We start from the raw sequence: 26,182 nt of genomic DNA on the forward strand, positions 1-26,182 counted from the left end.
CTGAAAAACCGATTTTATTGGCATATTCCATTCAGCATGAGGTAACATAACATCTTTCAGGATATTTTTATACATGAAACGGTCCATTATTCCATCGTTTAGATGTATTGGACCTATTGCCTCCACCATGCTTCACGGTCCCAATGATGTTGAACTTCGAGTCATCACTAAACAGGACAGTTCGCAATTTCTGCACATTCCAGTCAATATGAGATCTAGCAAACAGGAGTCTTTTCTTCTGGTTTTTTAGTGAAATCAGCGGTTTCTTTGCAGGGCGTTGAGAAAACAATCCGGCTTCAACAGCACGTCGTCTAATTGTCGGTCCGATACAGGCAGCTCTAATTGCTTTTGTATCTTGACTGATGATATCCAGGGATCCCTCTTGACGGGTCTGACGATCATAGAATCCTCTCTAGAAGTGGTGGAACGCGGTCTTCCACCTTTGTTATCTGCTGCCAACTTCCCCGTAGAACGATATTTGGAACATGGACTGTATTGATGTAATGTAACACTTGTTGTATTTCACTTCTTGTATTGATGTTCTTCGATAAAACACTTTGATAAAACTCACTTCGATAAACTGTCTTGATAATACTGACTGATTGACTTCCATATACTGACTGAATTACATGTCGATTTACATGTCTCTTATATAGTAAAATGAACCTGTGTGAACCTGTTCTGGAAGATTCTAGATGCTTCTTTTCGATGCTTCTGGAAGCTTCTGGATGCGTCTGCATGCTTCTGGAAACTTCTGGATACTTCCTTTAATTATTAAAAAACTTCCGTGACGTTGACACGGACCAGACTTAAGAAAATGAAACAAACCAAAAAAGTTGCACTTATTTTGTCCGCTGCAAAATGGCACTTGTCAACGAAATTCTGCCTGTGTGCTGTCACCTGTCAGCTGATTGCTCATGTCATGGCATGCTATGACTCCAGACTCCTGAACTGTTTGCTGTGGTAGTATAGTTTGTTTCGTTTTTAAGACATGTAAAATTAGGAACACTTGTTAGCATTGTTCGATGTTGGTTGCAAATGTTTTGTCCAATACTGTATATATATATATATATATATATATATATATATATATATATATATATATATATTTTTTTTTTTTTATTTATATATATCGGCCCTTGGAATTAAAAAAAAGAGGTCGGCAATAATTTGCCGACCTAACTCTCAAATTTAATACAAAGGTTTTATCATAAATCATAGAAACAAGATTGGCAATTTTTTGCCGACCTGAAACAATTCTAGGTCGGCATTGCCGAATTTCAATCATAATTCCAAGGGCTGATATATATATTTACTTTGCACATATGGTTGCAAATATGCAAGAAACAGTTTCCTTGCATGTTTGCAATTATCACACTTTAATCATAATGTTAATATTATAAGTGATGGTTTGCGACTATGCATTAATACAGTATTACTGTTTGTTTTTTGTTTCACAAGAAGTACTATTAATTTTATTAGTGGCAATTCCAATCAAATTAAAAACATCTTGATTTTTAGTAATAGTGTTTCATTGTGTTTAGGTCGACTTTCAAGAGAATTTATGCAGGGAACGTGATGAATTGCGCAGAGAGCGTGATGAGTTACACAAAACTCTTGAAAACTTTAATAATAATCTTGCAAAGGTTCACTTCTTTATCAAAAATAACATTTTCATGATCTTTGGAAAAGATCTTTTATTTTTTTAAATATTTTTTCATTGAACTTTTTTATACATTTAGATACAATCAGATGTACGTTTAATTACTACTGAACGTGATAATGTGCAATTTTTGTATGAGCAGGTTGTGTTCATTTAAAAATTTGTTTATTTCTGTTTGTTCTTTTTTTGCTGTATATAAATACACCAATGCATATATATATATATATATATATATATATATATATATATATATATATATATATATATATATATATATATAATTTTATAAACATCAATTAATACGAGTTTCTCTCTATACTAAATTTATTTTTAGTTTTATTTTTATTTTTATTAAAGAAATTTTCGCTGGATTGTTGTGACCAGCGTCTTCAGCTTTAAAGTTTTTTTGTTTTTTTTTAAATTAATTTAAAACAACAGAATGTTCGCAACAGAATGTTCATGTATCTATTAGTGCTATATCTGATGCAAAAGGTGAAACGTTAACAGATAAATTCATATCGCAAACAGACTTAACGAACACTTCGAATCAGTTTTTGTTGATGATAGTAAAAAAAGTCAGTTACCTATTTTTAGATTCTATTATTTTAAATAAGACCAGATAAATTTTAGCCAAATAAGTGGTTAAAAAATTATTTTGGGTGATAAAGCAATAATATTAGTCGTGATATAAAAAAGACGAAGCAGGAAAAATTTTGTTTAGAAGTAATGTCTTCTTAACGGTCCGAATTAAAGATAACTTTGAGACCATATCTAAATCGAAGTTTCCGAAAAAGCAAAGTTTTTTTTACGTTCGAATTAAACATAATTTTGAGACCATAACAAAACAACAACAAAAAGACGTCCATGAACAAAACATTTTGAAAGCCGCTAGTCAAAAAGAATTGCTCATATATTTATATATATATATATATATATATATATATATATATATATATATATATATATATATATATATATACATATTTATATACATACAAGCACACGTACATCTACTAACATACATACATACATGTATACAATATACATATATATGATACATATATACATACACACACATGCATATATACATATATATATAAACTACAAGTTTTCTCTATGGTCTGAATTGAACGTTTTATTGAGACCACAACAAAAAAGATACAAAAAACTTCATCAACAAAGAACATGACTAAATCGAGGTTAACAAAGAGTAAAACTTATATGAAATAATATTTTAGTAAAAAATACAATAAAAGAAAAACAGACCATTTGCGGTTAAATTGGTATTTAATTAAATAGAATAACCTTGAAAAATATATCAAATACAAAATTGATGTAAACAGCGGGAAAACATATTTTAAATTAAGGCTTTCTCTACGGTCCGAATTAACATATATTTGAGACCATAACAAATGCACGATAAAAAGTTTAAATCTAAATATGGATAAAACTAGAAAAATGATGTAAGGTAAACCAATAATATTATAACACCTAAATAGTAACACCTAGGAACTGTAGCTTAGTTAAAAAAATATATATATATATACATATATATGTATATATATATATATATATATATATATATATATATAAATATATATATATGTATATATATATATATATTTTTCATTTATATTTTTTTATGTGCCGTTTGGATTAAAAATTTCTTAATCGATTTAATATTTTTGTAACTCGCAATAGGTGGAGTTGGCTATATATTTTTAAGATCAGTATCCTGTTCCACAATATTAGAATATTGCTTTTTTATTATTTTATTGATAAGTTTTCCAACTTTTCCAAATGTTGTCACTATCTGTAAAATTTTCTCTTATTCTCTTTCTTCTTTATATTTGTTGTAGACAACTTCGTGTTGTGTATGTCGTAGTGCTTTTTTAAATCCTTTGTTAATAGATTGAATAGGGTAGCCTCGTAGTTTAAACCCCTCTCAATTTGAGGGGGTTATAGGGTAGCCTCGTATAACTAAAGTTTGTGCTAGTTGTTGTAGCTCTTTTATTAGGTTGTAATTGTTCGATATAATCTTATTGTATCTTAACGCTTGGCTATATACTAAGTTGCTTTTTTGATGAGGGGGATGGAATGAATTATAATGTAATAGTGCTGTTGTATCTGTTGCCTTTTTGAAAATTGTTGTTCCATCTAGCTTTTTGATAATTGTTAGATTCATAAAAGTAATAGAATGGTTAGAATTATTGAAAGTAAATTTGATCGTGGAGTGGATGGCATTCATAAATTCGAAAACTTGTGTTAGTTTCTCAGGAGGCCCATGAAAAATAAAAAATATATCATCTATAAATCTTTTATAAAAAGAAATCCACATTGAAAATTGGTCAATTATTTTCTCATCAATTCATCCCATAAATAAATTAGCTTAGGTTGGGCGCATACGTGTTCCCATGGTAGTACCTGTTAATTGTAAAAAGTGATCAGTTGAAAATTGAAAGTTGCTGTGGGTTAGGATGGTTTCTAATATAATGTCAATAAAAGCAATAGGTGGATGTTTTATGGGTCCGTTATATGGCGGTGCTCTCTTTATGAATGCCATCCACTCCACGATCAAATTTACTTTCAATAATTCTAACAATTCTATTAATTAAAAAAAAAAAAAAAAAAAAAACTTTAAAGCTGAAGATGCTGGTCACAACAATCCAGCGAAAATTTCTTTAATAAAAATAAATAAAAAAATAAAAATAAATTTAGTATTGAGAGAAACTCGTATTAATTGATGTTTATAAAATAATAATTTACATACTCTCATACATGATGTTTACATTCAAGAATATATATATATATATATGTATATATATATATATATATATATATATATATATATACATACATACATACATACATACATTCATACATACATATTTGTTAAATATTTTTCACAAAGTTATAAATTAGATTAATTAAATTATATTTATAAATATATTTATTTTAGGCAACTAGTGAAATACAAAGCATGCGACAAAAAATAAATAGACTAAAGACATCTGCATTATCTTCTGAAAAAATAACTGCTATACTTGAAAAAGCTGAGCGTGAAAGAGACGAAGCATTATCAGAATTGCGGAAAGCTCGAAATGATATCCAAACATTAAGAAGCACTATTGAGGTTAAAAAATTTTTTTTAGAATAAAATTATAGTAATGTTACTTATTGAAAAGTAATTTTTTTTTTTTAACTTTTCAATTTTTACTTGAACAACTTTTTTTAAACTTTCTTAAAAAAGTAATTTTTTCTGATTAACACATGTTTACCTCACCAACGCTGGGGGTGCTCTACAATTTAGAATGAATAAAGTTTCATTTTTAATATTTTACAATTAAATTATTATAAATTAACTTTTACTATTATGGAATATTATATTAAAAGATAATAAATATTTTTAGTCAACGCAAGGAAAACAATCTTTAGAGAGGCAAATCAATGAAAATACACAAACAAATTTTGAAGAGATGCTTTCAAAGGTTTTTCTAATAATTTAAAATGTTTTTAATGATTTTGATTTTTTAATTTATTTAAAATTTTAAAACATTTGCATATTTCTGATGATACAGACAGAAAAACTTGAAATCAAATTTTTGATAATGCTGATTTGCATTAATCAAATTTTGGTACAGCATAATTAAACTGACAGTATGCTGACCTGACAGTATCTGAGGTCGGCAAAAAATTGCTGACCATAAAATTTTTAAACCCTATTTGCTATTTCAAATTAATTAAAAACAGCAAAACAAACGCTTTATATAAACCTTCTATTAAAATTCTAAATATAACAGTTGAAATATAAATGAAAAAGTGAACATCTTATATCAAATCTGAATAGAAAACACAAACCTATATATAATAAACAAATATACAATAACATATATTGTGTTTACAATAACATATATTGTGTTTCGGAGTTAAAGAGTTGAGAGAGGGTTGCACCACGAACAATAACTAAAAAAAAAAAAAAAAAACACAAAAACACAAAAAAATGAGTAGCCTCCCCGACTGTAGTGGCCCCCCTCGGGCCTTGGGGAGGTGAATAATCTAAAAAAAAAAAAAAATATAGAATAACATACAATATACAATATACAATATGCAATATACAATAAATACAAATACAAATAAATACAATAAATACAAATAATAATAATACAAATAAAATAAATACAATAATACAAAAAAAAATACAATAAATACAAATAAAATAAATACAATAAATACAAATACAAATATACAATAAAATATAGAATAAACAAACCTATTATTTAAGTTCTAAATAAAGTTATTCAAAACATACAACAAATGTTTTATTTAAATTGTGAAAAAATTAGTTTAAAAACAAACATTTTATTTCAATTCTAAACAAAATGATTATTATAATAGCGAGAAAACAAACATTTTAATTAAATTCTAAAGAAAAACTTCAAAAAAAATAAAAATGAAAACTAATGTTTTTTTATTTCTATTAAAAAAACTAAAAAAACCCGACAAAACAAACATTTGAACTCCAAAAGTTTTGTAGGTTTTTATATTTTTTAAGCAAACATTTGCGAACATGGCAAGCTTTGCTTTACTATCAATTTTACGCTAAACACTTGCATGTTTGTTAGTTTGACTAACCATATTTTAAAGTTTTGTGCCAACCTGATGCCGACCTAAAATGATTTTAGGTGGCAATTTTTTGCCGACCTTATTTTTCTTAATTCCAAGGGCTGGGTTCTACATAACTGAATAATTTTAGGTTTTTTTTTAAATTTGATTCCAAAGAAAAAAGTATATATTTATAACTCTTTTTAACTCATTGCAAAAGTATCTTTATTAAATTTTTCCATCCAAAATAAATGTGACAAAAGTAAAAAACATCAATAAAATTATGAAATGTTTTGTCAATAACTATTATTACAAATGCAAGAATATCATTTCTGATTTTCATTTCAGTACTTTCACCACCTTTTGCTTTTATAGCTGCTTCTATGATGTCTTGGCTTTTTACAAGCTTTAACGCTATGTCAGCACCAATTGAATTCCAAGTTTAACTAAGAACCTTATAAAATTCTGTTTTATTTGTTCGTTTGGAAGGAGGTATTTTAGCTTTTAAAATTGCTCCTACATTTTCAATGGGGTTTAGGTTCTTGGCTTTGTGGCAGCAATTTAAGGATGTTAACTTTACTTTTTTTGAGGAACTGTTGTGCCATTTTGCTGGTGTGTTTGGGATTGTTGTCTTGTTGAAAAAGAATTTGCGATCTAAATTCAATTCTTTAGCAGACTGACATAAATTTTTTGAAAGCAAATCAACATGCAATCGTCCTGTCATTATACCCTCAATATTCACTAGCCTACCCACACAATTTGAAGCAAAGCATCCCCAAACCATAAGTGAGTCACCTCCATGCTTGACAGTTTTTTTAAGATTTCTATCTAAGAGTGTATCACAAGGTCTGCGACAAACTCTTTGTCGCTTTTTAAAGCCAATTATTTAAAATTTACTCTTGTTAGACTATAACACTGAGTTTCAAAATGCATCACCCTTGTTAGTATGTAAGTTTGCAAATGCTCAGCGTTTTTTTTTATGTTAAAATTTAATAACTGTCATTAAAAATCTTTAAGGCATGATTTTTTAAACAAAGTTTTTTCGTCCCACTTTCCAAATTTTGCACATTAAAAGTCTGATGAAATATCATCTAGAGGAGGTAGTAAAGACACGGTGCACTATCTTAGTTGTGAAAACCTTTACTCCTCTTTTTTAAAGAAAGGCAATGAATTTTCATACCCTTTTAATGCCCTTAACAAAATGTTATATTTTTTTGTTTTTTAATGTTTTGGAATATTACTTGCTGGTCTTATTTGTAATAAATAATACGTATGCAGAGGGGGAAGATAAAGTATAATGCTACATAAAAAAGGGGGCTCTATATCTTGCACTAACTTTGCAATATATTTCTATTACATACATAATGCCATAACTTCTGTTTTGTAACCTATTACCTGATCCACCTTTCATTTACTAAAAGTTGACAACATAACTTTGTTTCCTTTTAAAGTTGAATTAACATGCTTGGTTGTGGACATTCTAAACAACAGAAATGTTTTTAGAATTTAATTTAAGATAAATAATAGTTAAAAATAAAAATTAAAGATTAAGAATATTTCTTTTTCTTTTTTACAAGTCTTACGGTTTAAAACTTTTGATTTTTTTAAGTTCTATCAAGTTTTAATTTTATAATTTAAATTTTCTTTTCTCATTTGGACAAACACATGTTGAAAATAGTAAACATTCCATTCTATTTGTTAGCTGTAATGGCTTCATAACTTTCCATTCATTATTTGTACAAATACTGCTTTTAAATGCGCGACTTAATTATTATTAAGTAAATTATGTTTTTTACTTAATAAATATATAATGGACTTAATATAATATATTTATACTAATATAATATATATTAGTGAAAGTATATATATACATATATATATACATATATATATACATATATATATATATATATATATATATATATATATATATATATATATATATATATATATATATATATATATATATATATATATATATAATGGACTTATAATATGTTTATACTAATATAGTATATATTAGTGTAAGTATGTATATATGTGTGTGTGTGTGTGTGTATGTATATATATATATATATATATATATATATATATATATATATATATATATATATATATATATATATATATAAATATTAGAGTATAGAAAATAGAATTAGCCTTACCATGTTCTAATACAATTTTATAAATCTTTAAACAAATTTGTGTGGTGCATATTTTGTATTCACACTCATATAATTATTGTTACAAAAAGCAACTTTTTAGATTATAATATAGCGTAATTAAATCGCGGTACATATGATAAAACCATAAGATGCATAATACTTGATATTTGCGGTAACAAATAAAATTAGCTTCATCAATAATTATTTTCAGTTTACTTATATATTTTGATCTGGTGACTCGCATTTGTGACTTAAACAAATACTGTGAAATCAGCGCTCACAAAGTTTTTAACATTTGGTTTTTGATACCTGAATTTGCAATGGGGCATGGTAAGTGTTTAACGAATGAAGAAAGATGCTGTAATCAAAACATACAAAGATACCGGCTTATCTAATCAGGAAAGCTAAGAAGGCATTAATTATGGAGCTTATACTAAATATAAACTGATTAGAACTCAAAATGATTTGTCACAATACTTTTATATCCCAATATAATTGCTTTATTTTATTGTGCCCCATTTGTTATGGTGCCCCACTCCCACTTATATTTAATAAAAAGTATATACACAGTTGCATTTATTGAATTCTACACATATTAGCTATGGATGGTTAGGGCCACACTATATTAGAAGTCGGTATATTATAGCCTATCTTTTTAGCAAAAATGGTACTTTTCCTAACATAGTGTGGCTTTAGTGATGTTTTCTGAAGCCCTAAATTCACTGTCATATATATATATATATATATATATATATATATATATATATATATATATATATATATATATATATATATATATATATATATATATATATATATATATACACACAGTATCGGACAAAACGAGTGCAACCAAATAACGCTAATTTAGTTTCTTTATATAAAAGTGCTGCATTTTTTCAATTTAGAGAAATAACTATGTAACTGTTTAGAGACAAAGTTCTTCATATTTTATTCATCACAAAGTTCATTATTTGTACACGAAAATTAATAAATTAATCAAAAGTATTAAAAAAAGTTGATTTCCTTTTGGACAAAACAAGTGCAACTCGACAAAATGTTGACCAAGCTGTATTTCACTATCAATATTTCGTGGCGAATCCTTTGTTGTCGATCACAGCCTTGCATCTTCGAGGCAATGATTCGATCAGGTGATCAATGAAACTTTGTGGAATCGCTGCGCAGGCCTTTTGGATTTTTTCAAACAGTTGATCCTTATTACGAATACCTTCACAATTAATTCTGCGGTTGACAATCTCCCACAGGTTCTCGATAGGGTTGAGATCCGGAGATTGAGGCGGCCAATCCATCACCGATAGGTGGTTGTCTTGAAACCACTGCATGACTACTTTTGCAGTGTGTTTCGGATCATTGTCTTGCTGAAAAACCCATTTTATTGGCATATTCCATTCAGCATGAGGTAACATAACATCTTTCAGGATATTTTTATACATTAAACAGTCCATTATTCCATCGTTTCGATGTATTGGACCTAGACAGTTGGCAGAAAAACACCCCCAGACCATTACATTGCCTCCAAGCTTCATGGTCTTATGGCAGTAACGTAAATCGAGGCGTTTTCTGGCCGGTCGATGTACACGGCAAATGCCATCGCTCCCAATGATGTTGAACTTCGATTCATCACTGAACAGGACAGTTCGCCATTTCTGCACATTCCAGTCAATATGAGATGTAGCAAACAGGAGTCTTTTCTTCTGGTTTTTTAGTGAAATCAGCGGTTTCTTTGCAGGGCGTCGAGAAAACAATCCGGCTTTAACAGCACGTCGTCTGATTGTTCGGTTCGATACAGGCAGCTCTAATTGCTTTTGTATCTTGACTGATGATATCCAGGGATCCTTCTTGACAGATCTGACGAATCCTCTCTAGAAGTGATGGAACGCGGTCTTCCACCTTTGTTATCTGCTGCCAACTTCCCCGTAGAACGATATTTGGAACATAGTCTTGATACGGTCCATTTTTTCACGCGATATTTATCACAAATACTTTTTTGTGACATTCCACTTACGTAATCGCCAACAATTTTCTTTCTTAGTTCCAATCCAAGACTGTCAGGAGCCATTTTTGCACTTGAAGTCATAAAAATAATAAAAATAAATAATCACGCTTCTCAAGGCTTACCGTGTTATATTTACCTTGTGATGATACAATAATGCTCTGTGGAACACAACGTCTTGGTTGGATGTGGACTGTATTGATGTAATGAAACACTTGTTGTATTTCACTTCTTGTATTGATGTTCTTCAATAAAACACTTTGATAAAACTCACTTCGATAAACTGCCTTGATAATAGTGACTGATTGACTTCCATATACTGACTGAATTACATGTCGATTTACATGTCTCTTATATAATAAAATGAACCTGTGTAAACCTGTTCTGGAAGATTCTAGATGCTTCTTTTCGATGCTTCTGGAAGCTTCTGGATGCGTCTGGATGCTTCTGAATGTTTCTGAATACTTCTGGATGCTACTATATGCTTCCAGATGCTTCTTCTGGAAACTTCTGGATACTTCCTTTAATTATTAAAAAACTTCCGTGATGTTGACACGGACCAGACTTAAGAAAATGAAACAAACCAAAAAAGTTGCACTTGTTTTGTCCGCTGCAAAATGGCACTTGTCAACGAATTTCTGCCTGTGTGCTGTCACCTGTCAGCTGATTGCTCATGTCATGGCATGCTATGACTCCAGACTACTGAACTGTTTGCTGTGGTAGTATAGTTCGTTTTGTTTTTAAGACATGTAAAATTAGGAACACTTTTTAGCATTGTTCGATGTTGGTTGCAAATGTTTTGTCTAATACTGTATGTGTGTGTGTGTGTGTGTGTGTGTGTGTGTGTGTGTGTGTGTGTGTGTGTGTGTGTGTGTGTGTGTGTGTGTGTGTGTGTGTGTGCATATATATATATATGTGTGTGTATATATACATATGTGTGTGTGTATATATATATGTGTGTGTGTATATATATATATATACACATATATATATAAATATACACATATATATATATATATATACACATGTATATATATACACATATATATATACACACATATATATATATATATATATATATATATATATATATATATATATATATATATATATATATATATATATATATAGGGGAAATGGCTTCTATGAGTATTGAAAGGAAACCATAAAGAAAATGAATTTTAATGATTTTGTCTATGAAATTGCAAATGCAAAATTTATTATTGTACTAAACAAGCTATTGTACGTCTTCTTGCTGCTCAGCACATGAGTGCATCTCGAATTCGTCCTCATTTACAATTCCTGTAACTGTTCAATGTGTGAGACAAATCTTGCATGAAGATCCAAACACAGTTTGGAATAAGCGTAAACCAAAAACATACTCTTCATCATAAAGAAGCTAGATCACAGTTTGCAAAAAAAAAATTTTGGCAGGAAGAGTGGCATCAAGTTCTCTTTAATGATGAAATAAAGTTCAATCTAGATGGTCCTGTCCTATCAATATTACTGGCATAATCTTTGAAAAGAGGAAGAAACTCGGATAAGTCGTAACTTTGGTGGTGAAACTGTTATGGTTTGGGGGTTTTTTCCTTTGCTGGAAAACTTCTACTGGCATAGATTTGAACAAAAATGAGTTCACAGGATTACTTATTAGAAATTGACTTATTAGTAATTAGTTTGCTTGAACATGGTGAAGAATTGATGAGTGAAAATTTCACTTTTCAATAAGACAATCCTGCTAACCATAATTCAAATCTTACAAAAGCTTAAGGTAATGGAAATATTTAGGTAATGGAATTAGCATATAGCTAATTTTTATAATAACATAGATAATAGATTTTCTCAACTCGGAGTTTCATGTGTTTCCACAATCATCAAGAAAGTAGCAGAAAAATCAATTTTTTTAATTAAACACACATAAACACACACGCATGCATATAAAAGAAGGTTTAAAGTAGCTTGGTTTTTATGTTGTTTTGAAGAACATGGTTTTTGAAAAAAACCTGTCTCATCTTACTATAATTCTTGGATCTTTACTCAAACTAGTCTTAGCTGATTTGTGTCCAACTTCAATAATAAAACTACAATTCATCCCCCCTTTAATAACAATCACATAATTTCCATGGGCCATTTCTTATTGGTCACCATGAACTAATACCAATTCATTGGTTATCACTTGTGCTGAAATTCTGAGTAGAGCACGAATTTTAATAAATGCTTGATTTTCAATTTTATCCAGTTTTATAAAGTTTTCTTTTAAACGTATTAAATAAAATTTAAATAACTTTTTCAATATTCAAAAAGATGTCAACAAATACTTTAAATGTTTATAGTTGAATACAGTCTAAGGTGCTATATAGATATTTTATAACTTTCTGTCCTATTGTAACTTATATATATATACACATGTGTGTGTGTGTGTGTATATATATTTATATATATATATATATATATATATATATATATATATATATATATATATATATATATATATATATATATGTTGAACGTCGTAATAGCATAAACTTATCTATTTAATTTTACTGTCAGTTTATTTATATATATATATATTTTTTTTGACAGTTGGTTATTTTTATTGGTTATTTACCGAGTTATTTTGTAATAAATATATTGGTTTATTATGTATAATTTTTTGTCCGTTAATACTTCTCTGTAAAGACTTCTATTTTTTAATATATATTTCAGAGTTTTTTATTATTGTAAAATAATCTTTTGAAAATGTAAATAAAATTTTACGAAATGTCAAGAATAAAAAACATCATGTTATTTTTAAAAATAGTATATATATATATATATATATATATATATATATATATATATATATATATATATATATACACACACACACATGTATATAGCCACACGCGCGCGCACATAGACATTGTAATATACAATAATTTGTTACCAGAGTTAATATTGTTTATATTTTTGAATTATTCTTTTAGACTGATTCTGAAAATGAAAGATTAAAGATTCAATTAGAATCTAAAGAAAATTTGATTGAAAGATTAGAAGCGGAACTGAAATCAACAACTAAATCACTGCAGAGAATCAAAGAAGAATTATCTGGCAAAGAAGCTGAGTTAGCTAAATGTAAACTGCTATATGAAAAATCTGATCGTTCTTGTAATGAATTAGAAAATAAATTGAAAGATAAAATGAATGAGCTTCATAATTATACAGATGAATCACAAAGGCTCAAAGAGAAATGTGGTATAATTTTTATTTGCAATAGTTAGTCTTATCTGAGTTATTTTTTATGTTGTGAACAAATTTTAATATTTATAATTAACAATCTTAATATTTTCTTTAATTCTAATATTTAAATATTAAATAATAAATTTTTATACTTCTTTTATAGTTTAAAAAAAGTATAAATATATAAGTTACATAACTTTACTCTGCTAGCCTAGCTAAATTTGGTTTTAGTTCAATAAATGGTGAATATTAAAAATGGTGAATAGGAAAATATTATATCTCAGATTTAGCTGAAGATCGGAATGGTGAATATAAAAAAGAAGTATCCCGATTAAAAGGTGTTGTGACACGATTAGATAAAGAGCGAGATTTGCTTCAACAACAAGTGGATGAAAAAGCAGAAATTCTTGATAAAATGAATATTGAGCTGCAGCAACAGCAACAAGCTCACTCACAACTCAAGATTGCGATTGAAGGAATTAATGAGAAATTAAAGTAGTTATTTTTTATACCTGTTCATATTTTAGTATTATCATAATAGTTTTAACGTAAATATCTTTTCTTTTCTTTAGTCTGTTAATTGTTAAAATTTGATAACCCTAGATTGTTTTTTATAAAACGTTTAAAATCAGATATATAAGCATAACATTGTTTGCAAAAATATCATGCGGTAGTGGTTTAGTAGTAGAGTGCTCAGCTTGTTTCTCTGCGCAGCAACCTTGTTTTTTAAGGTACATGTTTCCGAGTTATGAGACACAATTGTAACCACAACTAAAGTAGCCTCCTTAACTGTAGTGGCCTTCTTGAGGAGGTGAATTAACTTAAAAAACAACAACAAAAACAATGTTATGTTCATATTGCATGCAAAATTTATTCCAAGTAACATGCTTGAAAATTGGTTTGAATTTATTATGGATTTTTACTAACACAAATTTGATTGGTTCTTAGCATTAAAATGTTAAATCAACTTGGATCCAACAAACTTAAGTCTTTAAAAAATATATAAATGATTGTTGTATTTTGATTTTTGATGTATTTTTGAATAACTTTAATTTAAAATATGCAAAAGTTTATTTTATTATAAAAACTTGAATATAAAAAGTAAAAATGTTTATAATTTTAAAGATTTTCATTAAAAAAGGTACTCTGACCAGCAGCTGATGTTAAAAGATCGTGAAATTAGTAAATTATCAAAACAAATAAGAGATCTTGAAGAGGAGCTGGCTGGAGTTTCTCAATCTAGAGCTGCTACCATAAAAGAGAATAAACGGTTACATGATGATCTCATTACTATGACTGAGGAAAATCAGGTTATTTTTTTTTTAAATGACCAAAATTAATTTTTTGGTTTTTGTTTTCTATCTTTAATCCCATAAGTTGCTTATTCAATTAAAAAAAAGTTATCAAATGAAATAATTAATTTAATTTATAATAATAGAAATAAAAATTTAAGCAATGATTATGTTATTATTTTATATGATTTTTTATTTTACCAACATATTTATAATATTTACAGATAGTTCATCAAGACCTCAGATACACTTTAGAAGAAGCAGAACGTTTAAAACAAGAAGTTTCAGAATATGTCATGCAGTTGTCAAGAATACAAAATCTTCTGGCTCAAAAAGTATGATGTTTTTATACGTTTTTGATATTACTGAATAGAAGCCCTTAAGACTATTGTGTTAACACTCAAGAAAAAAGTGTGATAATATTGTTTTTAAAAATTATTGCGTATATAAGTGGGGAGAGTTTCAACCTGACGGATGATTTGGAGAACAGTGGTAGGTCTCTTGTTATCATAGCAATAAGTTAGCAAAAAAAAGTTTATATAAAAATCAGTGCAAATCACTTAACCAATCAAAAAGAAAGAATGAAGAAATGTTATATTAAATTGATTTGAAACTAATGACTATATCTTATCCGTATTATATATTCATATAATATATATCTGGAACATTTTAAATAATAATTGTGAAGTAAAAAAATTATTTTGAAATTTTAGGAGCTTGAAAAAGATGATCTGCTTCTTCAATACAAAACGCTTAGCAATAAAGCTGACATACTAGAAAATAGTGTTCAACAGAGTGAGGACAGTAAAGTGAAGATTGCAAGCAGCTTTAACAATACTCAACAAGTAAGAGTAAAAAAGATACAGTGATGATTATGATAGTAACGATGATGATGATGATTCTTACTTTTAGGAGCTTTTGTATTTACGAGATCAATGCGCAATTTTAGAGTCCGATATTGAACATCACATAAGTACACAAATATCATATGAAAAACAGTTAAATCATCTCAATGAATCTATTCTCCATACTGATGCTCAGCTTGTTGCATGCAATGAAGAAAAGGTTTTTTTTAAAGTTTATATAAGTTTATAAGTTTTTTTCTTTTTAACAAGTTTATGATACGGTTTTCAAATATGTTTTTTATTATTTTAAGCATAATGTTATTTTAATAGCAAAGGATCTTAGAAGAGTTATATGCTGTCCGTGACTTGTGTGTGAAGTTGGATCATGCAAAAGATGAACTTTCTAAGATACTTACTAAAAAAACTAAAGAGCTCGAAAAGGTTTGTATTTTTAATTTATATATAATAGTTTCATATATAATTACATATTTAATATTTGCATATATTGAATAATATATGCAATGTATATAATAGATATCATTATACCAGTGTTTCACAGGAAGATGTGCGATTGTGCGCAATTATGACCACACAAAAAATACTTTGTTTTGACCACGGGTTTTACCATGTTTTCAAAATTTAAAAATGCAGTAAAAAATTTACTCAAACTTATCTAAAAAAACTTTGCTTTAAAAAAGAAGAAAAAAATCCTCACGAAAGAGAAAATAAAAATAAAAACCCAACTAAAACAAAACTCAACAAACTAAAATGCATGATTCAAATTAACTAAAATAGTTTATTTAAATCATGTTTTTAATTACGTTTGGAATAATTTTTGAACTTTATTTTATTTTATATAATATCAAAAACCCTTAAAATAAAAAGAACAAATTACTTTTAATGATTGTTTAAAAAATACTCACACTTTATTTAAATTATAGCGTTTTTTTTTTACCAATTTAAAAATATCAGTTTCCATTAGACCAACCACTATTAGAGTTAGAAGTTAATGGAAGAGAAAAGATAAACTTTATAAAACAAGATTAACAGGCGACTTGAAATTTTGCAAATTGTATGAATCAGGAAAACAAGATGAAGGGAGCGAATTCCAAAGAACTGATGTTGAGGGAAAAAAAGACAAATAAGAATTTTTGAAGCACTTAGGAACAGTCACAGTACAAGGATGAGACTTGAAACACGAGAATGAATTTTAGTAATGGCACAAGAGGCGCTATCTTTTTAGAGCAATGCCCATTATAGTATTTATAGAAAAGAAAAAGAGAAGCAAGCTTATGATGATGTGACAATGGTTGAAGATTGGCTGCAAGAGCAGGTCCAATTATGTTTATAATTCGTTTTTGCACCTTGTTTAAAAGAGAAAGGGTATCATTCCATGATCCACTTTAGATATGGCGACAGTATTCTATACAAGGATGGAATTGAGATTTATAGAGATAAAGAATAGAATCCGGAGTAAGAAAGTAACAAGCACGATAAAGAGATGTAACTTTAGCAGATGCTAATTTTGCAATGGATTTGATATATGGTTTCCAAGAAAGATCTGAAGTAAAAGTTAATCTTAGAAGACAAAGTGAAAATGACTTATTGAGTATAATACCATTCATAAATAAGTTGATAAATATAGGAAGATCTAGATTATTGTGATAATGATTAGCTAAAGAAAATTGAGCTTTATCCGAGTTAAAGTTCACCAGTCACTAAGACCCCCATGCTGTTGCAGAAGTGAGTTCCTTTTCAAGCTCAAATGCTCCCTCCAAACAATCAGAGAGTGTTGGCTTCTTACCAAAGCAAGAATAAATGGTAGTACCATCAGCGAACAATGCCACCATAGATGTGAGCATTTCTGGGGGATCATTAACGTAAATTTAAAAAGATATGGGGCTAAGGATAGAACCTTGAGGAACCCCTGAAGTTATAGGAAAAGAAAAGTGCTGTACATCAACAACTTTTTTACTACAATTGGTAAGGAAGGGTTCAATAGTCTTAAAGATGTTACCTGATACACCATAAGAAGAGAGTTTATGGAGAAAACCAGCATGCTAAACTTTATCAAAGACTTTAGAAATATCAAGAGCAATAGCCTTAACCTCTGTACCTCTGTCTAATGCACGATAAAATCTATCGGGTATTACCATTAACAAATCAGAAGTAGAACAAGAATATCGAAATCCATATTGATGATTAAAAAGTAAGCTATTAGATTCAAAATGAGAGATTAAATATTTGTTAATTAAGACTCAAAAACCTTTAGATATAGAAACTGGAGTGATACGAATGTCAAGCAATGAATTAACCTGTTTGTTGGCTTTATTAGGTAAGATGTGACTGGTGAAATCATAAGATGATATTGATGAGAAGTTCCTAGCAAACAACTCAGCTTTGTCTTAAGGTGAGGTGACAAAATCTGAACCATACAAGAGAGGTCAAATAACAGATTTTCCCTTATTATAGACACTGTTAAAGATTTTCTAGAAGTCTTTGGATTCTCTAAATATAAGCATTATAACAAGGTTTTTATTTATGTATTAAAATGATATTTATACAGGATAAACACTTGCAGTTATTCAAACAGTTAATAATTAAGTTATTAAACCATAAGATTTTTATCTAAAAATGACAAAAAGTATAAAATTAGTAAAATGTACATTAATGCTGCTTCAAAAATAAGTTATTGTTTAATTTATATTTAAAATATAAGTATATAAATGTATTTTAAATATAAGTTTAGGACTTTTTTAAATGCCTGATGGTAACTCGATAACTCCTTCAAAGAAAAAAATAGTCATTTAAATAGTTTTTGTCATTTCAAGTTTTTTTCTTGAAATTCTTAACAATAAACTTTGTCTGTTATATTTCTTATGTTGAATGGTTTCAAATTAGTTAACTAGATTTTTATAAAATTCCTTATAAAAACTCTTTTTTATGAATAAACACCAATCTCTTTTGATGTTTTTTCAATTTCCTTGAGTTTGTGGTTGCTACTTGTTATTTCTTTTGATCATTTGTCAATTTATTGATTTACTGATTTTCAAGGTCAATTGAACTTAGTTTAACTGTGTGTAGCTGTAAAATATAGATTGGTATTAGAGTTGTATGTTAATATTGGAGTTATAATTTGTTAATGAATAAGGTTATGCTGCCTTTGTAGAAAGAAAGATTTTTAATTTATTCAACAATTTTTAATGACTATATGTTATAAAAATACATATAACCTTGACCATTAATGCATTTTGATAAATTTATTGGTCCAATTTGATTAGGCTTACTCTTGCACATTAAGATTGAAATTATAGTGTAATTAACAAAAAGTAAGTTTGCATATAATAAACAAATGCTTCTAATTTTAAAGTAGTTTGCAAAGATTTTATATTAAAGTTAAAATAAAAATTTAGTTTTAATTCAAGTAATTGACTTAGTGTTATCAGTTTTTATTCAAGTCAATCAAGTTTATATAAAAAATAAAACAAAAAACCATGGAATTAAAATTTTTGAAAATTTTATATGAAAAAAAAAACAAAGTTATAACAATGATTATAGCTATAGCAACCTGTATGTAACAGTGCATGCGATGAATAAAATCACCCAGCGAGATATTTTGCGCTTCTAATACTGAAACATGTTATCAACAAGAGCGATTATGCGTGTCAGCATCAAGTCTTCAAGAGCGATATTCAGAGTTGGATATTGGTTGCCACGGGGCCATCCTTAAATTATGTACACAGGTATGGGAATGGGGTCACCCAAAAGTGTACCACTGCATACAAGGGAAATGGCGGACAATTTTTTGTTTGAATTTTTTTCATGTGAAGTTTGGGAAATCAAACAAAAAAACTGATTTTTTAGTTAATGCATTTGTCCATCTACCGGAAAAAATATGTATAAATATTTTAATATTAAAAAATTTAAAACTGTAGCTTTAACATTAAATAAAAACAAATGCCGCCATTTACTAAAAATTGACAACATAACATGACATAACATAATATGACAACATTCTTTTCTATTGGAGTTGAACTAACATGCTTGATTGTGGACATTCAGAACGACAGATACGTTTTTAGTTTAATTTAAAGATAAATAATAGTAAAAAATAATAATTAAAAAAAAGATTAACAATATTTCATTTATTTACAAAAGATGTGTGAAAAATTAAAAACAATAAAGCAAAAGAATCTTACCTGTTTACAAAATCTTGTGGATTAAAATGTTTGATTCTTCAAAATTCAATCAAGATTTAATTTTTTAATTTAAATTTTCTATTCTCATTGGGATAAAACGTTTTGAAAAGAGTAAACATTCCATTCTATTTGTTAGCAGTAATAATGACATAACTTTCTATTCATTGTTTATACAAAACAGAAAACTGCCTTCTAATTTAAACTGAATGCGCGATTTAGTTATTATCAAGTGAGTAATATTTTATATACTTGATTATATACTTAATAAATATATAATAGACTTATAGTAATATATACTAGTGTAAGTATATATATACTTATACAAATATAATATATAAATAACTTGCATTCTGATCTATGTTTTAAGAAATGCTTTTGTGAAAATAGTGGCATTTTTTCTTTTTTTGTTTATGATCACGCTTCCAAACGTTTCAATTCAAAGTTATATAACAAAAATATTTGTTATATTGATTATTAAAACTTTTTTTTTTTAATTTTAAGTTTTGTTAAGCTTTAAATTTTTAAATAAATAGACTTTAATATAAGCTTCACCGATTTGAAGATATCTGTGAAATATTTATAATTTGTTAACTTTTATTTGACAAAAAATATTTGATATTCCAATGTTTTGATGTTTGTAAACTTTAAATATAATAGTCATTAATTAATAGAATGTGATCAAACCTGTATGAAATCGAAGCTTCAAGTGAAGTTTTTGTTTAATAAATTTTTAACGCTATATATTTATTTATAAGATATTTATAAATATTACGCTAGATATTTATAAATATTGCGCTAGATATTTATAAATATTGCGCTAGATATTTATAAATATTGCCCTAGATATTTAATTTTTTAACATTTAAGTTTGGAATATTTTTTGAAGTGTTGCTAGTTTTGATATTTTATCACTTTAATGCAATTCAAAGTAAAAGTTCTAGTTAAGTGAAGTTTTTTTGTTAAATCTGTAACAAAAATTTATTTATCTCATTTACAAGAACTCAGTTTCCAGATACAAAATTGACTTCATTAAGTTTTTTATAAAAAAATTTGTTATTATTAGTAAAACTTAAAATTATTTACAAATAAAGTACATTTAAATATAAAAGGTTGTGTAAAACTTGTTTAATTACCTTGTAATGAATGCTTATCAACTTTTAAAACACAAACTAAATTTTTTTTAATGTTTAAAAAACATAAAAAAGCAAATTTATTTAATCATAAAGATTAATTTGAAAAATTATTGCTTGATTGTTGTGTTTACTCCACACAAAAAAAAGTTTTATAGTTTAATAAATAATTAGAAGCAGCGAGTTTTAATAATGAAATTACCTAATTATCATTTTTAACAATAGACATCAGCTAGAAGGTTGGAACCAAGCTGTCTATCAACTCCCAACAATAACACACAACAATAGCACATAGTATAAGATATTTGTAAGTACACATTAAATTAAAAAATATGAGCAGATATTAATGCTGCTTGGCACTAAATGCTGCTAAGTAAGACCACTTGAATGGCAAGGACAGCAAACTTATTCTTTACAATTTACAATAATGCCACTTTTAAAACATGGCAACAAATTATAAATAAATGTAAACATACAAACTCTAAACACATTATATATACATATATAAGCATACTTATCAAAAACTATAAATTAAGAACATTTGTGTAATATTTACTGAGATATAATAAGATACTGTGCAATCCATGCTATCATCTTAAAAAAATATACTATTAAACAATCTAGTTTTTGAAAATGCAACAACACATAGCATTTATTTAACCAGTTCAACTTACTGAAGGATCTCCTGGCAAGTGTTGCATTTGTTTGGACTTTAATGATTGTTCAAAAGTTATTTTATTCCGTTAAGATTGTAAATTAAGAGCATGAGAAACCTAATATTTTTGTAACATTTTTCACCTACAATACCTTAAATGGTACCTTACCATACCTTTTTTTATTATTTTTTTATTAATTTTTTTATTAAAACCTTACCATACCTTTTTTATTTTTTTATTATTTATTTTATTAAAACTACTAATATTAATTGTAAAGTTACAAACTAATACTCACAACTAATAAGTAAAAACTTAATTATAGAATTAAACAATTTTGTTTGAAAGCTGAGAAAGATTATAAAAAAGATTTTTCTAATTTGCAAGACTTGCTCGGAAAGCAACAGTAGCGTGCAAAAGTTTAGAAACACCTACTTTTTTTCAGTTTTTAACGCATAACTTTTCATAAACTTTCTCAAATAACCTGAAATTTTTACCAAATGTGCTCTATATTATAGCAATTCAAAATCCATTTCACAAAATTTTTAAAACTCACCGGTCAATTAATTTTTATTGTTTTTTTGAAAAGGTTTCTGTGCAAAAGTTTAGAAACAGCATAATAACCCGCAATTATATCAGGTTTTTGTAAACAAAAGCATTATAAAAGGTCAAATTTTTTCTGAAATTTATTATTGAATTAACTTGAGATATTTCAAAAACAATGAAGTATAACTAATTGAGAAATTATTTGTGAAGAGTTATAAGTCAATTATGTAGTGATATCTTAAAAGCATGGGAAAGGTTAAGGAAGTTTCAGATGAAATAAAGAAATTAATTATAAAAGCTGTGGGGAAAAAATGTCCTACCAAAGGATTTCTGAACTTTACAATGTTTCTAAACCAGGAATATGTCACATTATGAAAAGGTTTCCTCAGCGCAAAGCTATTGAAAGCAAGCCTCGCTCTGGAAGACCTAAAGTTACAACTGAATAGGCTGATAGATTATTAGTAAGGTTTTGCAAGAATAATCCTCGCATGACTGCTGTTGAACTTAATTCAATTATGTATCAGTGTCATGGCACAAACTGTAGCGTTGATACAACTAAACGTCGATTACGACAAAATAATCTGTATGGTTGCCGTCCAGTTAAGAAACCTCTTATATTTGTGAGAAATTTAAAAACCAGAATAAAATTTGAGAGAGATCATCTCAGTTGGACAGTTAATGATTGGTCAAAAGTCCTTTTCTCCGATGAATCAAAGTTTATGCTATTCAGTAGTGACGGAATTAGATATGTTAGACATCCAATGGGAGACAGATTCAATCCAAAATATCAGTTACCTACTGTTAAACATGGAGGAGGAAATGTTATGGTTTGGGGGTGTTTTAGTTGTGACAACCTGGGTCCCATTCATTGCATAGAAGGTATTATGGACCAGAGAGTTTATTTAGACATAATGAAGAATATTATGCTGCCCCATGCAAAGGACAAAATGAATCGCAATTGGATCTTTCAACAAGATAATGACCCAAAGCATTGTGCCAAATCTGTTAAGGAATATTTTCAACCAAAAAAAGTCAACGTTCTTGAATGGCCTTCACAGAGCCCAGATCTCAATCCCATTGAGCATCTTTGGGAGTACATTGACAGGCAATTAGTTGGTAGAAAACCAACCAACGAAGACAATTTATTTGGTTTGATTAAAGAATGTTGGTATAATATTCCTCAGGATATTCTCATTTAGTTGATTCGATGCCTCGTTGTTGTGATGCTGTTTTAAAGGCAAATAAATATGCCACTAAATGCTAACTTTTTTATTGAAACTATTTTATTAAAAAATTGTAAATTTTGAAAGTTTTAGTAAATATTTCAGCTTTATAGAAATAAATAATAATCCAAATTCAGCTGTTTCTAAACTTTTGCACGGAAGCCTTTTCAAAAAAACAATAAAAATTAATTGACCGGTGAGTTTTAAAAATTTTGTGAAATGGATTTTGAATTGTTGTAATATAGAGCACATTGGGTAAAAATTTCAGGTTATTTGAGAAAGTTTGTGAAAAGTTATGTGTTAAAAACTGAAAAAAAGTAGGTGTTTCTAAACTTTTGTACGCTACTGTACATGAACTTCAGGAAAAGCTTCAGAAGAATTTTAGAAAAGCCTACTTAAAAACTTTATAGTGTTTTAAAATTTTTTTAATTTCTATTTTGTTTTGCCATGTTGTACAATCATCATCAATAAATTCATAAGATGTTAGTATTCATGGTGTTAGTATTCAATTCAGTATAAATGCTGGTTTTTTATTAATAGTAATTTTTATATGTTGAATTTTATTTTTGTGTTTCTTTTTATAGACTGAACTTCTTTTAAATGAAGCAAGAGCTGAAGTTGAAGTTCTTAAAAGACAAGTATTTTAAAATATTTCCAAGTAGTTTTGTGTCATTTTGATTTCTTTGACATTAACATTTTCAAAGCTGCCAGTTCAAAATTAAGAACAATTGTCACAGATATAGAAAGTATTTGAAACTTATTTTATTATGTTTTTTTTTCTTTCTACATGCTCTAAATTTCATGACACCACACATGACACCAAAGATTTTTTTGAAATAAAAAATAACAAAAATAAGTTCAAAATAACTGAAAGAACTTAGTATTATTACACTCGTTAAAGCTTTTTTTTTTTTTTTTAAATTTAGCTTTTTGCAAACAAAAAGTTTTACTAAAACGTTCCACAAGGAAGCAAACAGAAATATGGTTGATTGATTCAGTTGGTTCATAAATTTGATTAGTCCAATTTATGAACCAATCAAATTGGAGTGAGACAAAATTGTCATTAAAGAAAGAAATAATGCAACATTTTTCTACTACAAGCAAAAGTAAGTAAAGTTGACAGAAAAAAAGAAAATTGACTGAAAAAGAAAAAAATTTAAAAAGAACTTTTGAAGAAAAAGTTACTTGATTTTGGATGGAAAGGCTATCTATGTCTATAATATGGATGCTAAAAAATCATCAAAATCTTAATGTTTTTTCTTAATTATTCGCTTTAGCTTGATTCAATTTTTGTTTATTCTAATTCTAATGAGATATAAGGTTGTCTCAAATGTAGAAGGCATAAAATTGATGTAGAAGTTATAAGGTTGAAGAAACTTTAAACTTATATAGAGATAAATAAGAAAACACGCAAATCGTGAACAAATATGTTTAAATTATTTTTTTCTAAATTCTCTATAAATCTTAGCTAGCATTTTCCAGAAAATTTACTCCAATATGTAAGCCATATACAAAACAAGTTCTTTCAGGTTACTCTATAAAATCAGTTATACAGCAGGCACGAGAAGGTTCCTGCTGCAGAAGGTGCCAAAAAGAAAAAAATAGTCTGATGGTATAAAAGCCTAGCTCTACACATGTTGAAAATTGCTTGCTTGGCTAGTTTCACACATGGCTTGTTTTACAATGTAGTTCTACAAACTCTTGTACTTACATGATAGGATTTGTATTATAACACTTATAACTTTAGTATTTTTTTATAAAAATTTTAGAACATTTAAAATTTTTAAAAATAATTTTATTTTTTTAACATTTAATTCTTACTTATGTTGTAACAAATGTTATCAGTTTTAAAAAGTAAACTATTAAATGCTCTTGTTCTTAAACATAATGCTGAACATGTGAAGAGCAAGGTTTTTTAAAGGTTAATGCCAACTCGATCAAATGCTTAAGCATGACTTTTGTTAATTGTGATTAAATATGCTAATCGGACAAGGCATTTATGATATTTTAGAATGAAAGGTAAACTGGAATCTGATGGATAAAAAACCATTCTTGAGTAACCATTTTTTGAATGCTTTTGTTACAGTACCTTCAAACTTTGTTATCATCATATCTAAAGTATAAGTTTTCAAGTATTTTAGCTTTGAAAATTTAAAAATTCAAAAAGTTTGGCTACAATGTTATTCAATGTTGTTTTGCTTCTTTCATTCACCAAGAATCATTAATGGCACCAAGAATCAAGTATTTCGATTGGATGATAATGATGAATGATATTGGGTTATACTTTAACGATAAAATTACTGTTGACTGATTTATGTATAAGTTTTTTCTCCTTAAAATAAACCTGTGTTGATTCTGAACATTTTGTTTCTTGCTAATTGTTTATGCGACACAAAAATCGCAAAAAGTGACCAACGGAGCTGTCCAGTTATGTAGACCTGGGAGATGTGAAAATAAAAACAGATTGTAGATGGTGTCATTGAATAAAAAATAAAAATCATTAGAAAATATAAAATGTGTGGCAAGACTTTAGTGAAGTAGAAAAACGAAGAATAGACGATAAGGGGGCATGGGGAGAAACAACTAACGCTCTAGTCATTTTGTGTGTAGAACATATGCAACAAGGAACAA

The 26,182-nt window shown here is 27.7% G+C and overlaps 1 protein-coding gene across 4 annotated transcripts in view; it reads left to right on the top strand.

The window, feature by feature from the left end:
* The window catches only part of LOC100200874 (centrosomal protein of 135 kDa), a 77,713-nt gene that overhangs the window by 46,328 nt on the left and 5,203 nt on the right, over window positions 1-26,182 (top strand). For 3 of the 4 annotated variants that reach the window (XM_065814683.1, XM_065814685.1, XM_065814684.1), the window contains exons 9-20: window positions 1,545-1,646; window positions 1,743-1,805; window positions 4,623-4,796; window positions 5,074-5,151; window positions 13,411-13,678; window positions 13,948-14,158; window positions 14,805-14,973; window positions 15,180-15,290; window positions 15,669-15,800; window positions 15,868-16,020; window positions 16,131-16,241; window positions 24,136-24,189. In XM_065814683.1, the coding sequence (XP_065670755.1) occupies window positions 1,545-1,646; window positions 1,743-1,805; window positions 4,623-4,796; window positions 5,074-5,151; window positions 13,411-13,678; window positions 13,948-14,158; window positions 14,805-14,973; window positions 15,180-15,290; window positions 15,669-15,800; window positions 15,868-16,020; window positions 16,131-16,241; window positions 24,136-24,189 (1,626 nt within the window). Of the gene's footprint in view, window positions 1-1,544; window positions 1,647-1,742; window positions 1,806-4,622; window positions 4,797-5,073; window positions 5,152-13,410; window positions 13,679-13,947; window positions 14,159-14,804; window positions 14,974-15,179; window positions 15,291-15,668; window positions 15,801-15,867; window positions 16,021-16,130; window positions 16,242-21,354; window positions 21,453-24,135; window positions 24,190-26,182 lie in introns of those variants that run through there. The other variant, XM_065814686.1, reaches the window with a different exon arrangement.

The sequence above is a fragment of the Hydra vulgaris genome, chromosome 12 (assembly GCF_038396675.1).
Source record: "Hydra vulgaris chromosome 12, alternate assembly HydraT2T_AEP".
In the NCBI taxonomy this organism is placed as follows: domain Eukaryota; kingdom Metazoa; phylum Cnidaria; class Hydrozoa; order Anthoathecata; family Hydridae; genus Hydra; species Hydra vulgaris.